General features: G+C 44.9%; 1 protein-coding gene across 1 annotated transcript in view; it reads right to left on the minus strand.

Moving 5' to 3' along the window:
- Window positions 1-18015, minus strand: part of DOCK2 (dedicator of cytokinesis 2) — a 414056-nt gene that overhangs the window by 346451 nt on the left and 49590 nt on the right. The window contains exons 10-15 of the mRNA XM_057729388.1: window positions 12758-12893; window positions 10592-10667; window positions 8743-8819; window positions 8017-8142; window positions 6682-6806; window positions 1383-1481 (exon numbers count right to left, since the gene is read on the minus strand). Coding sequence (XP_057585371.1) covers window positions 1383-1481; window positions 6682-6806; window positions 8017-8142; window positions 8743-8819; window positions 10592-10667; window positions 12758-12893 — 639 coding nt within the window. The remainder of the gene's footprint in view (window positions 1-1382; window positions 1482-6681; window positions 6807-8016; window positions 8143-8742; window positions 8820-10591; window positions 10668-12757; window positions 12894-18015) is intronic.

An 18015-nucleotide genomic window follows, 5' to 3' on the forward strand; every position in this document is an offset into this window, starting at 1 on the left:
CTCCAGGAGTTTGAACAATGGCAGCAGGGCTTAGCAAATTAACAATGCTCATCAGGGTGCTTGCTAGAGGACTGTCATTTATGCAAATTAATAAAAATGCTTGAATCCAATCATACTTGGGAAAATCCTAGGGCTTATTCCAGATGCTTTTTCCTCCAAGGACACTGGGCCAAGGCAATCACCCCTTGGTCACCTAGTCTTACTGTCCAGTGAATGGTCTGCTGCACCCTTGACTGAGGTGCTTTTGGCCTGACTCTGGACTATCGCACCTCCCTAAGCCCCACAGCAATCTCTGTATTGTACAATTCAGGCCCAGATAGAGAAGCTTAGCTACCTGTGAGAAAACCACTCAGATTTTCTGTGGGCACTTTCTGCTTCAGAAAATGAAATTTGAGCCCAAAAGGGTCCACCATTTGTTTGTGTGTCTCAGACAGAGCACAAGAACTGAGAGTTACATGGGCAGCTGTTGTCCAATTCATTCTTTCACTGCATACTGAATCATTACTATAAGCTACAATCAGGTGAAGCACTGGCTGTGCTGATGTAAGGCCGAGTCCCTACACTCCAAGAGCTCATGGCCCACACAGGGCAACACATAATTATCACAACATGATGAGGGTTAGCAAAGAGATATAACTGGGGTGCAAGAGAACCCAGAGAAGAGAAGAGAAAACAACCTGGTCCAATAGCTCTCTGACCTTACGGTTGGGTAGGTCATCACTTTGAAAAGAGTGAGTACAGGGAGACCCACTGAGGAAAACAGGAATATAGATGACAAGGCAAGTACCACCGAGGTTTGAATAGCTACCTCCGAAAGGGAAGTCTTATGAATATCTTCAGTTTCGGTTCAGAGCGCAGGGTAAGTAAAGACTGCTATTAATTACAAGGCAGAGATATTTGAAGCTGTGATCAAGCGTCACTGTTCACTAAATTAATTCCAAACTCTACTTCCAACGCATGATATTCCCTCCTGCTTTAGTGTGACAATCTGGTAATGCAAATATCTGCAGTTAATGCCACTTCCATGTGAGGTACCGTCCCAATAGGGTATCTTCCAGGCATTAAATAGCTTTTTATAGCCTCACATTTGCTCCCAAGCTCTGTCACTCTGCTGAGTAGGACAACGCAGCTTGATGGTTTGGGCACAGTCCACAAGACTGTCTGACAATTCCATGGGGGCTAGATTCTGGGACAGTGAAGGGCAATGAAGAGGACCCGGGCACCCACCCCTTGGGCCAGTATTTCCACTGCCTGACACACCACCAGACACATGCTAGGGTATCGTTTCAGATCTTAGGGAGGTGCCTTAGAGTCCTTAAATATATACGTGCAACTATTATCATCATCAGTATTATTATTATTATTATTATTATTATTATTACCTTGACTGTTTCCATCCACCGTGGCTGTTTGACTTGATAGTACACGACAGACCGATACTCATTCATTGGCTTGTCCCCAGCTCCCACGCAAATTGCATTCTGACCCAAGAAAAACAAAAAGAGAGAAAATGCCATAGAACTGCCATTTTCTATGCTTGGGCAATGATGGTCCCAACGTCAAGGCTGGCCATAGCGCCTGGGATAACCCTGCCTTCTTTAAGCCTTCTGCCAGGTACCCTTCTACATTACGGATTTATACATGAATGTGCCCGGCCCTGGGAGTGACAGCTGCTTAACTACAGAAATGCTATTACTTGCATTCTGGAAACCACTGGAGCGCAATAGGCGCTGATGTGGCTGCCCTACTGTCAATGATGACCGGCCTTGGAGTGGCTGCACACTGCCAGTCTTATTAATCCTATTTGTTTCCTACATCTGAATTGCACAAAGTTTATAAACAGGCTCAGATCAACCAAGCAGCAGCTCATTCTGATGTTTTTCTGAGGCTAACACACCAAGGTGCCGGCGGGAGCTGGGCAAGGGGAGGGAGCTCGGGCTTCAGACAGAGACATGGGCAGAGGGGGCTAAGGGAGCCCACGGTGAGGGAGTATCAGGTACCAGGCCCACGCTAAGCACTGGGATATGGGCATGAGTCAGAGAGTAAACCTGACATAAGGGCTCACAGTGTGGCGAAGGAATCATTATACGAGCAGACAAATCACTAGGTGATGTGAAGTGATGACAGATATACGTATCCAGTTCTCCTTTGGTATCCACAGGGGCTTGGTTCCAGGGCCCTCCCTTCCCCACCACTGATTTTAAAAAATCCACAGATGCTCAAGTTCCTTATATAAAACACTGTAGTACAGTCGACCTTCTACATCTGCAGGTGCAGAACCCACAGGTATGGAGGGCTGACTGTATAATACTATGGAGCACAGAAAAGGACACTTCAGTGCTCCCTGAAGACTCAGGGAATATTTCTTGGAGGTGGAGACAGTTGAAGACATTGAAGAAAGATTCCAAGTTGGCTTTGAGCAGAAATGCAGGAAGGACGTTCTGAGAGAAAGTGAGCACAGAGCAAGCATACCTATATAGGATATTTATTCTTTGCCATAAAAATCACCCTCAGAGTAATAAGGAATTACCTTGCAATAGAGTATGCCGGCTCCCAATTCTGCCTCTCTGTATTCATTGCAGTTGTTTGGCCCCAAAACAAGATCTAAGGTAGGGTCATCCAGAGAGAGCCTAAGTTCAGCATTTATACCAAAACAAGAGATTTTAACCTCCAGTCTTCAGAGATCTAGGGACATGAGGATTGGTTTTGCAGCCGCAAGCCCCCAAATTGCAAAACTATGTGCCTCTGGGCATTTTCATGGTGAGAGAATTTGCCTCTCATCAGATTCCATCAGATTCTCCAGAGGATCCCCCACTAGGCTGAAGGACCAAAGCTGGCCACTCTGGGCCCACTGGTGAAGCAAGCTAAGCTGTGGGAAGGATAATTCTGTCCCTGGAGCGCTCCCTCCGTATTTCTGAGCAATAGGGAAAGAAAGAGTTCAGTTTCAATATTGACTGATGCTACGTATGGCCAGATCGAACCTATTTGAAAACAGAGCTATAGCATCCTTTCAAAACTTATTTCAAAAAAAACCCAGGACAACCAGGGGACTGCAAATGAGGGAAGACATACAACTCTCTTAATTTTCAGTGGGGTGGAGCCTTTTAGAACTGCTCGAGGCACTGAACTAAAAACACGCTTCCAACGCTGTCCTGACCATTTAGAGAGCGCTTTGTGTCCAGCACTATGCCATGCCCTGTACATGAACCGCATCACTTAATTCAGTCCTCACGACCACCTCTGAAGATTGCTGTCATCATTCCCATTTCAAAACTGAGTCAGCTGAGGCCCTGAGAGGTTAAGTCACTTGCCCCAAAAGGTAGCGGCGCCAGGACTACATCTCAGACCCTCTAACTTTTTGCCCAGCGTTCCCTCTACAACAACAGAGATGCCTTCCGGCCTCCTAAGATTTATATCCAGTGACATTTATGGGCTTAGCATTTCTGTAGCTCCAGTGAATCCCATGTAGCTTATAAAAACTGAAAATACACATATATCTCTGGTGAAAGTAAAACTGCTGCACAGCATGCAACTGAATCCCACAAAACTATCTTGATGATGAAAGTTTTCTGATTGCCTAAGGCTGGAGAAAACAGTCTTAATATTATTCTGAGAAAGACCTAAGACAGCACCCCCAGCCTCAACACTTCAGAGATAAAACTGAATCTCGCCAAGTGTGTAGAAAGAGCACTGTGACCAGGGACGAGGCCCGGTTTTAACGAAAGTACAGACTTGTGTATGTCTCCAGTGAGGCTCTTCAATAATTTTCCCCACTCCCCACCCCCAAGGCCTCCAGTTAACAGTGAGAGCCCCTAATTGCCTTCAGGTCAGCAGAAGGGAGCCTGGAAACTTTAATGCTGACTTGGCCTTGGTGGACACACTTCAGCAGGAGGAAAAATCAGACTCCAAGCACACACCCTGTTTACCTGGTAGGAATCATCTGAGGAACAAATGCATTCCAGGGGTGTGAATGCACTTTAAGAGCCAGAAAGTGCTGCAGGCTGACAAGGTCGGTAACATCATGGGAAGATGCCAGTTAGTGTCTAAGCAGCAGTAATCAAGCCTGAGACGGCTCTACCTCTCTGGTAATAGTGAACTTCAGTGGACACCTATTATGTCGATTTCCTCGGTTGGTATTCATAAGAGTAACATGCCACTGCTGGTCTCATTTTAAGACCAAGTCTCCTAGGCATAGGGAGATTACATAACTTGCTCAAGGTCATCCTGCTAATCCAGGCTGAGCTGGGCTTTCAGCCTGGCTGCCTGGCCTCAGAGGCCACGTCTTAACCACTACACAGCACTGTCCCCCATGCCCTACCTCCAGCCCGGTAAACTGGCGCGTCTCAGAAGGGCTAAGCTTTCTCAACCTGGTATCTGAGCATTTTTCCTTCTTCTTAAACTTGCTTCAGGTATCCACAGTAGATTATCTGTTTGACCCTCTCAAATCCTTTCCAGGGCTTCAACCTGCAGTTGGTCTGCTTCCTCTAAAAGCTACCTCTTTCCTGTTACTGAGTATTTACTGCATACCAGGTGCCTTACAGCTACCATTCTGTATAAACAGCTACCCCACAAGGAAGAGATTATTCTTCTTCTTTTATAGGCACATAAACGTGCCCCAGATCACACAGCTAATAGGAGGGGAGGCGGGATTTGAATACTGTCTGTTTGATCCCAGAGCCCACCCTGCTAGCTTCTCTCCCACGGCCCCTCCTGAGCAAGGTCGCTGAGATCCCAAAGTGAGCCAAGAACGAGTTTAACCTACTCTATGCTCCAACCCTGCTTTTCCTAGGAACAGGAGGAGAAATCAATACCCCTAAAGGGGACTGTTCCCACGGGAACCCACCAGCATCAAACAGGAATGTTTGAGTGTGCTGCCTGACACTTAATTAGGCAGTAATATTTATTTCTGCAAGTAGAGAAAGAGAAGCCTCCCACAGGCTTCCTTAGCAATTTTCAATAGTCAATCAACTGAACTCCCCCGTAACTTCCCTCATAGATGAAACTGCAAATTATCACTGTGCCCCACAGTTACCTCTCCATTTCAGCCCACAGAATACCTGCTTATATATTCATCCTTGATAAGTGTGTCTGTTCAGACTGGTTGAGTGTGACTTGAAAGGTTGGCAGAGGTGGAAGTACAAATGGTTCAGAAACGAGATAAGAGACCTGCTTTCCCGTTAACTGCTCCTTCTAATTTGTCCTTCGGCAACACCGAAGGCAAGCACATCAGTGTTTTTAAAAATGAAGCTGGGGTGATAAAGTTCTCCAACAGGTAGCTGGATAAAGATTACTTCAAAGCATGGTCTATACATTTGTGAAGTGCAACTTCCCTTTCAGATAAAAACCCTCTGCTCTTCCTTTGTGTTTCTTTAAGCAAAGTGTTTCTTACTTATTTTATTTTTCAGAAAAGAATCAGAATCCAACAAAAAGAGGGTGAGTTAAATCCCTGGATTTTGCTCAACTAGATATTAATTAATGGGGCCAGTCTTTTCAAGAAAAAAGCACCTGTGAGGATTTCTTTAAATTTAAAAAATAATTATGAATCTTCCCAGAATTTGATAGGGGTGGTTATTAGCCTCATTTTTTAAATGAGAAATAAATTGGAGGATTTTTTTTAAATGTATTGGCGTTATAGTGAAGTGATTTATACGAGGGACTGGGACCTGAAATCAAACCCCGTCTCTACTAGCTTTATGACCTTGGGAAAGTTGTTTCACTTGACAAAGGTTTAGTTTTCCCCTCTGTAAAAATAGGGAAAATAACAGTAATGCATCATCCTTATCACAGTGCCTGGCATATAGCCATACCTCTGTGAGTGCTCGCTATTCATAGGTGGAGGGTAACAAAATCTGCCTGAGCTCCGGGCACCCAGGCTAGAGCAGAAGACCTATCAGTCCTACACCCCCACCCTTCTGTGCTATCTGATCACCTACTGTGGCCTAAGAGGAATATTTGCCCATGCCAAAAGTTCTGCTGAGAGATGATGTTATTTTCAGTAAGTACTCTGCAAGGAGAAATTAAGAAGCAAAACCCTCCCACACACTGGACACAGCTGCTGACAACCTTAAAGGAAATATAAGCAAATAAATGTAAACATACATGACAAATATTGTACAGGACATATGCTGTATAAATATTTATAGCAATATGCTTTGCATTCTTGAATACATCCTGCTGGCCCTCTGGAGACCAATTTACGGATGAGGCTTTCCACCAGAATGTCTGGCTGAGCGCTAGGGAGTTAGATGAAGTGTTGGGAATGTCTGTTTTGAGGACACCCTGAGTCTTCACACCAGCCCAAGGCTCTGTATTGATCCTCTTCCTTGCCATGAATTTTGCCTGAATAAACCAGCTCAGGTTTCGATGAGAATGACAATTTCACTGCAAAATGCTACCCTATAAACTGAGGCCAAGTCAAAAAAAGAAGAAGAAGAGGTCATGAAAGGAAAGGGACAGACATGGAAAAGCTAACTGCTTTGGTGTAAAGGAATAACAACACCCGGTCTTATTACGGGCTACTGTGCCAACGAAGCTCTGAAGGTGTAGATCACATTACTCAACACCTCCCCAAAGGCACCTGGCAGTTAGACAGCAGGATCGGGAACGGGGAAAAGCAAATCTGTATGAGCAGAGGCACCCTGGGGGGGCCCTGTCACCGAGAGCAACAGCAGGGGCTCTTACAGGCACCGTCTTGCCATCCTCTGCGCACACACACATGATCACTTCCACGTTCCTCTGCGTGGTCTTGTTGTACTTGTCAAAGTCGCCTTGTAAGAGAGTAATGTAGATGTCGTTCCTGACGTCCCCTGAGGCAGAGGGAGAGAGACAAGAGTTGGAGTCTGTACAGCAGGAGAGACGCTGACTAGGGGATGCGGGGAGCTGGGGAGTTGGCAGAAGTTCCCACCTTGTCGGTTAATGAAGTTAAAATCAGAGCGATTTGGAAAAGCATTTTGACTTTATCAGGGAGGCTGGAGCAGTAGGTAACAAGAGGATGGAGGAACAGTAGGAAATTAGTTGCAAAAAGGGAAGCAGGATAGTCACAATTGGCCGTGTTTTTCTCGCCATTAAAAATCATTTGATTTTCATCCTCTAGTGACACCTTCTGGGAAGGCAAAGGAAAGCTCCAGCTGGATTGGTCCTGGTGAATGAGTAACAACCACAGATGGTTCTCTCCACTAATCTTCTACTGTGCAGAAGCAGACAGAGTGACTGTCCACGTGTGTGCAAGGAACACATACAGAGTCAGGGATGAGGTGTGGAGGGTCTTCAGGAATGGGGGTGGTGATAGTTGAAAACCCTCCAGGGGAGTGCACAAGGGACTGACGCCTCAGGAAAGCAGCCATAAATAAATTACAGCACCAGCAGACCACCATTCAACCATAGAAAGAAGGGGTAAGTCAGTGAGAGTGGTTGCGGACACGAGTCCTCGACTCAAGTTTAAAGCACACGGGGAAGTTTCAAAAGAGTGTTATATAATCTCATTTACTTTCTTTTATTGCAGACATATTTGTAAAATACGTATAGTCGTGGTTACTTTTGAAGACAGAGATTTGAGAGAGCTTTTAACGTTTCACTTTATACCTTTTCATGCTATTTGAACATTTTACAATAAGCGTGCACTCTTTTGGTATAAAAAATAGTATAACAATTTAAGAGAATGACAATATTCACCCCAGAAAGAGTAAAATTATTCCCCATGTAGTAAAGTGGAAAGGATGTCCTTAATAAATTATTAAGTGATAAGTCAGCTGCAGAACACTATGTAAAGAATACCAAGAAATGGTATATAAAGTAGGATTCCACTTGTGGGGGGGAAGTATGTGTGCATATATTTACATGTTTGTGTTTGTTATGTGAATGCATAGATTTTTGGATATACAACAACTGTTTTCACTGGTTACCTTTAGAGAGAGAAAGAGAGAAAAGCAGTAAAAAAGGAATAAGCTGACTCTCTAAAAAGAAAATGGATCAGACTAGCTAGACCACCGCCCAACCTCACCCAGGGGGAAGGAGAACCTGGCATGATGATCTCCGGGAAGCCCAGCTTCCTGGCCACCACGGTGGTCCTGTCCACCAGGTGTGGGTAGTCCTTGCGGATCTGAATGATATCACCCACGAGCATCTTCATGGTCACCCAGAGGCCTGGAAGGGAACACTCACAGTGAAGAGCCAACTTCTCCAAGGTGTTCTATCAGCCTCACCCTCCCATCATCTCTCCCCTTAGTCTCTCTCTGGAGGAGACCATGGAAGCAGAGACAAGTGGCCACAGATGCAGTGACCCAGCCTCGGGGAAGGATGGAAGGCAGGATGCAGAGGGACTCTGGAGCAGGACACCTCTGATTTGAATCCCACTGGTTACTTCTAGCAGGGTCAGCGTCTGTCAAGTCATCACACCTCTCTAAACCCAGCCTTTGTAAAGCGGGGCTGATACCATCTATCTCACAGGACTGTGGGAAGGACGAAATCAAACAAGGAAATATTTTACAGTGCCTGACACATAGGAGATAGTCAGGATATACCAGTTCCTCTCTTCCTTCAGGCACGAGGACATGCCTCCCTTCTGCTTCCCCTGTAGAGATGTGGTTTCCACCTCTGTAGATCACGTGCCCCCATTCTTCACAATGGCCTATCTGGAAGGAAGGCTATGTTTCCCAGGGTTTAGGGGTTTGATCTGTTTGCCACAGAATCAAGGGATCTCAAGCTGAAGTCAGGCCCAGCCCACTTGTCCTGTTGGCACTGTACCTTGTCCTCCACTGTCTCCCTTAGAGGCCGTGACTTTGCCCAGCAGGCTGTGCAGGAAGTCATTCTCAGCTGTCACCCTAGAAAGGAAAAGAGAGCACAAAATGCTTGCATGGTGCCCTAATGGGGTTCCCACCTCGTGGTTCCAGTGGCTCCAGAAAGTTGCCCAGGCCCTCCATAACCTCAGGTAAAAAGTGAGCCTGCCATCAGGCTCAGAGAGTGTACCTGCCATCAGGAAGCACATCTCCCTTTTTCACAAATCAACATGGCTCTGAGATTTGGGGAATATCAAGGCTACAAGTAGAGGCCATTTTTATTCCTAGGAAGACTCTTCAAAAGGAAGGGTTCCCAAGCCTTCAAAATCAGTATCTGCTCAGCAAGATGGCAAAAGCTTTAGCTGCTCACGCTAAGTCCTAATCACATGGCGTAATCAGAATCAATGACCTCATTACCTGTAACAAAACACCATCCTCCTTAGACAAATGAGGATAATACTCTCAAACTGGGGGGTCCTGATTTCTCAAATTAATTTTAGATCAAGGGAAGGACTTTTGCCTTCCTCACTACCCTTCTCTCAAGTCATGGCTATTTCTGCCCACAAGAACTAGGTTCTGATTCCCTGTTATTTGCTCCTGATATGCTGCTGCTTCACAGCGTCATGGCCCCTGTCACAGGTGTAATTGATGCATTAATCTTTTGTTGATTTAACTCCCCATCTAAATATAAGCTTCATGAAGACAGGGCCATGTCGATCTTGTTCACCACCTCATCCTCCACCTAGCACAAGGCCCAGCCCTCTGCCAGCCTTCAGCCAAAGTCCACTGAATAAATAACATCTGATGAATGAATAGGTGAAAATCTGGTTGGTTTTTTTTTTTCACCCCAAATTCATAGTTTATCTAAGGATTCAATCTTGGTGTTGTACATTCAATGGGACAAATATATAATAACATATACCCCTCCCTCCCACACTCTTGGTAACTGCTCATCTCTTTGTTGTCTCCACAGTTTTGTCTTTTCCAGAGTGTTATATAGTTGAAATCATTCCGTATGTAGCCTTCTCAGATTGGCTTCTTTCACTCGTAATATACGTTTAAGGTTCCTGCATGTCTTTTCATGGCTTGATAGCTCATTTCTTCTTAGATCTGAACAGTATTCCATTGTCTGAATGTACCACAGTTTATTTGTCCATTCACTTACTGAGGGACATCTTGGTTGCTTCCAAGTTTGGGCAATTGTGAATAAAGCTGCTATAAACATTTGCGTGCAGGTTTTTGTGTGGACATATTTTCAACTCCTTACTCAAAATACTTAAAATACCAAGAAGCATGATTGTTGGGTCATATGGTAAGAGTATGTTTAGTTTTATTAGAAACCAACAAACTGCCTGCCAAAGCAGCTGTGCCAGTTTGCATTCCCCCCTGCAATGTATAAGAATATCTGTTCCTCCACATCCTCACCAGTGTTTGGTGCTGTTAGTGTTCTAGACTTGGGCCACTCTGATGGGTCACAGTAGTCATCTCATTGTTGTTTTAGTTTGCATTTCCCTGATGACATTTGATGTGGAACATCTTTTCCTGTGCTTATTTGCCATTTGTATATCTAATTTGGTAAGGTGTCTGTTAAGGACTTTGGCCCATTTTTAAATTGGGTTATTTTCTTATTGTTGATTTTTAACAGTTCTTTCTATAAGCTGGTTGGTTTTGAATGCCTCCGCATTGAGACCATCATTCTCAACCTGCCCTCCTCTGGCTGTCATCAACACGGGGGATCAGTGAGCCCTGCTTTTGTGTGGCCCTCAATTAGAATGGGTGTGGTTTCAGAGAATGGAAAGAAATGGGAAATCTCTCACGGGTGAAAAGGGATGAAATGCTGCTTTTCTTCATCACTCTCTGCTTTCCCCTTGATGATGTCTGTTATGTCCATAACTAGAAAGAAAAGAGAAATGAATTAATGGCTTAAGCCCTCTTGCTCCCAGGAAAGGATGACAATGGGATGAGTTTATGGGGCAGGAGGCTGGGACGGGAAAGCCTAAAAAGGCAAGCAATTCAGCATCACAGAATATACAGACAGCAAGGGTTCATCACAGGCAGCACCTGGCAAATGCCTCTGGGCAAACTGGGCTGGGAGATCAGCAAGTCAGGGAAACATCAAAGAGCCCAGGGCTTAGGAGAGGCCAAAAGGAAAGAGTCAGAGCAGTGTCTATAGAATTAAGCAATTAGGGTTGGATCTGACATATCTGTATTGGATGTTTACTGTGCAGACAAAACCCAAGCACAGTGACTCCCTGTGGAATCTGAAGACCTATTCACCCTCTTTTCATAAACGTGCTCATATGCACAGACACGTATCAGTGGATCCTTGAACCCTGCATTTCCAGAGGGATCCTAGATCTTCTGAAACTTTTTCTTAAAATCAGCTACTAAAGGTCCATAAAAAAACCAAGGTAAAAAACTCTTGCACTGGAACATGGATTATAGAAATGGGGGCAGGGGGAGGAGCATTGAGACATGCTAGCCAAGTAGAGCCAAAACCCTAAAACCATGAAATTCCTCAAAGACTCCAGGCCCCAGTCAGGGGAGCCATTAAAACTGCTTGGGTAATAATCAACTAGTGACTGCATCTAGCTCAAGAGAGGAGTTAGGGAGCTGAGATAAGGAGGGGAAACCGTTATCTGAACCTGACCAGCATACATTCTCTCTGATGAACAGAAGAGAATGCCCATTCTCAGTGAGAATGATTTGGGTAGAACAATCTCACTCTGGCTCCAGAGTTGTTCATAGTGTAAACTCATTTGATTTCCTGGATCCAGCTATGCCTGAAGCAATCTATTCCTGAACCTTTCAGTTATACCAGATTGCTGTCACCTGAAGCCAAAAGAGAGAGCCAGATACAGTTGGAGACAAAGACACACTTTGCAGTAAGGCTAAAGGACCCTCACTGCCTTAACAGGGACATTGTGATGTCAAGAGTGTCCCTCATGTAGAATCAGAGCATTTAGAGCAGGTCATGGATCAACCAGGTCCAAGTCCCTCATTTTGCAGATAATGAAACTAAGGCCCTGGGGGAAAACTGCTTGTCCAAAATCGCCTAGCTAGCTAGCTAGCTAGCAATAATGCCAAGTTGAAACCCCAGTTAGCTCAGTATAATCTAACTTCTTCCACTCCGCTGCTTTGCAAGCAGTGCCAGGGGACTCATTGGAGAGCCAACTGGTTTGTGATGACAGAAGATCGGGGTGTCCTGAAGTGAGAAACCCGGAACACTGGGTTTAGATATGGTATACAGGGATTATAAATGGTGCACAACTAAAATGTTACATTTTAATATAAAGAAGTAAAACTGGCATATCAAACTGCTATTTCCACAGGTATTTAAATTGTCTTTTAAGGGAAAGAAGGTACTTTAGTTTAAATAAGGAAGGTTAATTAAAAGAAAATATATTAGGTAAATAACAGTGCAAGTGATAGTCAAATGTAACAAAAACCATAAAAGTGGGACAAGAATGATAAGGTCTTGGAAAGCCCCAAGAGAGCTAAGGCTCGGAGAGAAATGCGGAGGTGCTGCGGCTCTAAAGCAGCCTCGTTCGGCTATGCCAGCTCTCCACACGTCTGCGTCGATCTGGAATTTAGAAGTGTGGTGGGTGACTCATTCTGTGTAACTGCATTTCCTGTCCTGGATATTTTTTTTTAAAGTGATTTGCTCCTCATAATTAGATCCCACCCGTATTGTTCTTCCTCTCTCACTGTGCTAAGGAGCGAAGGCGCCAACTGCTCAGACTGCACCATGGTCCCAGCGCTCTGCTCCAGACACAGGCATTCCATTATTCAGTCTTCATCATAAATCTGGATTTAGTCACCAATTATTTTGATTTAGTCACAAGAAATATAGGTATTACGGGCTACCTGGTGTAAGTTTTTTGAGGGGGGAGGGCAAGCAGGAGAGCAAAAGAAAAAAACCTTCAAAATTCCATCATATAAATTGTGCACTCTAGTACCAGTGCTGTGTGGTGTGTCATTACCTGCCACCCCAAAGGGCCGCCTCAGTCCATGCGTGCATTTCTTTGTGTTCGTGTCCTTCAGGTCCATCTTCCCAACTCGGACTATTTGACAGATCAAGTAAATTTTATCCCTGTTGAGGTCTTTGTTTCCAAGATCCTGTAGAGACGAATAGTTATACATCATGTGCCTAATGGACAAAAAGTAGAAGAGGAAACCCACACACAGTAAATTCTGAGGGCGGCGGGGGGTGGGGGACATGCTTAGCACTTAGTATACGTGGGCCTCTCACACAATTAGTCCTGGAGAATGTGGAACACCAAGTGATCACAACCGTTTCACACATAAGAAAGGTGAGGTTTGGAAAGGAAACTGGGTGACAGGACTCTGGTGTTCCATCCTGATTTTCCACCTCAAATTGATGGGAAGAGGATAGAGGCACAATACCAGTTACGTAGGCAAGAGTCCCTATATGCCAGCTGATGAATCCAAGAATAGCATTTGCTATGAATGACTCCATCCACCTGGTCATCGCTTAGCACCTCTGAGGGAGAAGGCAAAAGGAGGAGGGAAAAATCCTAAGAATTACTGTTTACTGAGCACCTAATATACATGTATCACTCAGGGCTGGTTGTTGTGGCACCAAACAACCCCAATATCTCAGAGCTTCTAACACAACAGTTTATTTCCAGCTCAGGCTGCAGGTTCAGGGCGGGTGGGGGGGGCTCCACTCCCTCACTCTGGGCCCCCGGCGGATGGATGATCTATATCATCACAATAGGTGCATCCACCATCGCCAGGGCAGCGGAAGGGAATGGGGCAAATCACTCACTGGCTCTTAAAGCTCCCACCCAGAAGAGACGCATATCACTTCCTCTCCCATGCCGCTGGCCAAAGAAGGGCCACGGCCACACCTAACTGCAAGGGGGACAGGGAAGTGTACTCAACTGTGGGCTCAGGAGCAAGAACACTGAAACAGTGACCTACACTGATCTCTCAAGCACTGTGCTAAGGGTCTCACACATCATCGTCTTATCTGATCCTCAACTACGCACCGAAGTCCTATCATCAATATTATTACTGCAGCTCCATTTTACATATGGGGAAACCAAGACACAAAGAAGATAAGGACTAAGGACATGACCTTAGTCCTTGGAGACACTGTCCAGTCACTCTGACCCCAAAGTTCAACAACCTAACCACCACAATACATTTCTTTCACCATCCAAAGGCACACAGGGGAAAAACCACCTGGACCACCTCAGCATCCAAGTGCCCTGCTCAAACCTAAAAGCTTCAGTGTTCCTAGGAGCCCCTTCCAGCTGAGATCAGCTGGAAAAGGAATGTTGAGGCATGTTATTGGTTTCAGAGCAGAGATCCCTGGGCCTGGCCTCACTAGAGAATAGCTGCTTCTCTTCTGAGTTAATCTTCATGCAGGTGTATATACTTGGAACAGCCTGTCAGCTGACATCAGAGTCAGGGCCTGGGTAAAGCAATTATCCCCCGCCTCTCAGTGTGGCTGGCGTGGGGCGAAGAAGGAGGGGTGTGCAGAGTCTCTGGGAACAAGACATGGCCTCAATGCGGTCCACACCTTCCTGCCTGGGGCTTTATGTGTCAACATGGATAGGCTATGTTGCCTAGCTGCTTGATCAAACACAAGTCTAGATGTTGCTGTGATGTATTTTGTGAGTTTGATTAACATCTACAACCAGCTGACTTTAAGTAAAGGACATACCTTCCATAATGTAGGTGGGCCTCATCCAATCAGTTGAAGGCCTGAAGAGCAAAATCTGAGGTTTCCCCGAGAAGAAGGAATTCTGCCTCAAGACTATAGCATAGAAATCCTCCCTGGGTTTCCAGCCTGCTGTTCAGCCCTACAAATTTCAAACCTGTCAGCCCCCACAATCACATGAGCCAAATCCTTAAAATAAATCTGTGTATTTATATATCTTCTTGGTTCAATTTCCCTGGAGAACCTTCACTGATATAAGGGCTGTCCTTGCAAAGCTGGAGGAATGGACAGCTTCTTCCCCATTCTCCAAAGTCTCTCTAATGGGCAGGGAGAGAGGGAAGGTAGGGGGGTGCTTTCTGACCAAGGAAGGCCCTCCACTTATTTGCATTTCCTGCCTTGCCCAGTAGGCAACTAGGTTTGAGGTTCCAATTATCTCACATTCAGATGGTAGGACAGCCTCTTCTTTGGCATGCCTGACTCCTTCCTCCAACACACCCTGAAATCTCCCTGAAACTTATCTTTAGAAGCCATGTTCATTTTATTTCATTTCTCTCCCCGCAACAACGTTAATAGCTCCCTATTTTCTACCCTGTTAGTGCTAATTTTCCCCAGCTGACATGAAAGGTCCCAGACATAATATATTTCCAGCTGTCCTGTCCCACTGATTCCTCACAATTCTCTGCATGTAAGTACTCTATTTTTGTCACAAAGATTTCTTTATCACTCCACAAACACACAATGTTCACTTTCAACTCTAGATCTTTCTTCCTAAGCCCCCCACCCGTACCTCCACGTCTAAAGCTTACCTCTTATTCCTCTATATATCCAAATCCTTTCCATCCTTAAAAGCTCAAGTCCTGCTTCCCTCATAATGACCTCCATCCCTAATTACTTCTCTCCTCCCATTAGGATCTTTTATATTTTTGAAATATCTGTATTGGTATCTTTCAGAGGCATTCCAGAGCCGCAGAAGCCCTGCCACCTGACAGGTTCCATCCTAAACGCTATGGGACGAATTATGTCTCCCCCAAACTCATATGTTGACCTCCTCGTGTCTCAGAGGTGACTGTATTTGGAGACAGGGCCTTTAAAGAGGTGATTAAGCTAAAATGAGGTCATTAGGGTAGGCTCGAATCCAGTATGTCTGGTGTCCTTATAAGAAGAGGAGTTTAGGACACAGATGCGCAGAAGGACAGTCATGTGAACACACAAGGAGAAGGAGGCCCTCTGCAAGCCAAGGAGAGAGGCCGCAGAAGAAACCAACACTGCCAACACTGCCTTATCTTGGACTTCCAGCTACTGGAACTGTAAGAAAATAAATTTCTATTGTTTAAGCCACCCCATCTATGGTACTTTGTAACAACAGCCCTAGCAAATTAATGCACTAGATAATCGTATAAGGTTCCTAGGTAAGCCCCCTTTCCACTCTTCTCTGAAAAAATTTCACTTGCTCAAAAGAAGACACCAGACCTTTAAGAAATGCCTCCCCGGAGACCCTTGGTATTAGAGAATCTCATTGCTATGAGAGCAAGTAAAAGTGCTTGAACCCAGGTCATTCTCTGGAGGGTATATAAACAGGCAATCTCAGAACAAAGCTTCAGTCTGCGGTGTCTCCCAGTCATATTTACTTTGGCCTCACAAAACTCAGACACTTGGGGAAGCTGAGATGTGAAACTTATATGAAACTTAAAACACGTGTTACCTGACTTAGCAATTCATTAGTGCTCCTTTTACCATTCAGTATTGTCCCCCCTGTGTTGGCAGCAGCCTCCAAACTGGGCATAGTCGAAGGGAACCTCGTGGAACATGCGCTTTCCTCTTACAGGGCCACGGAAGGTGAATGCTCACGAAGCGGAAGGGAAACCCACCATTGGCCCAACCCACTTGCCAGCTCCTCGGGTTCTGCCTCCAAAGAGGAAGCCAGGAAGAGCTGACAGCTAGAGATGAGAGAAATGAGGCCTGCAAGGCATATGCCCACCAAGTCGTATCTCATCTCTAACTTAAACATCAGCTCAACGCCCAGTGGAAAGTAATTCCTGGTCAGACACCATCACGTCACCCTGTCTTAATTATCTGCATTGCATGGATTGGCTTCTGACATCTCTCTTGTCTACCTGTTCATTTAATTATTTTCTGAATTCCCCCTATCACACCCTAAGAGCAGGAGCCTATCAGCTTACCCACTGCTGTTTTCCCCAGCACCTAGCACAGAGCTTACACACAGTAGGTGCGCATTGGGTAGCTCCTGGATCAATAAAAGAAGATAGAGTGCCATGACCTTCCTTGTCCTGACATGAAGATTCCCATCACTTCAAGAGTGGGAAGTGTTAGCCCATTAAGCCAGTCAGCCAAGGTTCTCAAGTTCATTTGCTGTGGGAAGAAGAAGTGGTGGCCCAGGCAGAATTCCACGAAGACAGGATCACATTCTCGTTATATATTGAGCGACACACATTTACTGATGCCCTTTCCTGCATGTTTACATCATGAATTCCTCCTCAGCAAAATGAGCCACTGATTGATTCCCTGTCCCTCTCCCTCTTGTGAAACATCTGTCTCCTGGTTTAATCAGGAAGCCCCATGGGACTCTCCTATTTATCAAGAAAATAAATAGGCTCCTCCTTCTAACTAATAATAGATAAACAGCATTGAGGCACATTTATATATGCCAAGAAAACTTTGTCTAAACAATTAGGATCTATGATCTTATTTCATGCCTCTAGCCCATTTTTCAGGAAATAACAAACAAAATTAATCAGCTGCACTCCAATCTAATTGTAACATAACATAATACATAGAACTTAATGGGCTGTAACTGGAAAATTATTGTGGAGCAAGGTAGGTTAATCTAGCATGTCGGTCACTCCTGGATCAAACCCATGGGTTTGGTCAACACACAAATCCCTTCCTGGCTCCTCCTCTGTAATCTCTCTTGCTAACAGAGGCAACACAGTGAAAAACTCATAAATGCTATTATCCCCAAAGACTCTTGCAGAAAATACCAATATCCTTACTCTGAACACACCTTGGTGAAAACAGGAGGAGAGGGGTTTCTGCTGGAAATGATAACCTTTATCTCCTTCTTTCCACTGTTTCTCTTTTCTAGAACTAAAGAGCCAGTTGACTCTCAGAAATAAATCATACAAATAACAACTGGTTTCAACATTTCTCTGTATGTCTTGCCTGAGTATTGGTATTTAGAAGGATGATCCCAGGGAACCGTAAGATCTTTAGTCATCTATGACTTAATTATTTTCAGAATGTCCAATTTACCGAGGCAGTCAATGTTCTAGGGAGGCTTTTTTTAACCTGATGTATTTTGGAAAGGTTTTTAGAAAGTCTGAACCGAAGTCAGGAACTCAAGTTAACCATGAAATAACCAGAAAATCAGAAGAGCTGCTGCACCTGGTTCACCTAGACATTGTTGTTGGAAGAGGTTTGTGTGTGTTTATGCACTGAACTGCATTGTGTGCACGTGAGTGAGAAAGATAGGGAGTGAGGAAGAGAGAGCAAGGAGGAGAGCCATCTTCCCAATAGCTTCCTCTTTGCAGA

This window comes from Hippopotamus amphibius, chromosome 1 (genome assembly GCF_030028045.1).
Source record: "Hippopotamus amphibius kiboko isolate mHipAmp2 chromosome 1, mHipAmp2.hap2, whole genome shotgun sequence".
NCBI classification, from domain to species: Eukaryota; Metazoa; Chordata; class Mammalia; order Artiodactyla; family Hippopotamidae; genus Hippopotamus; species Hippopotamus amphibius.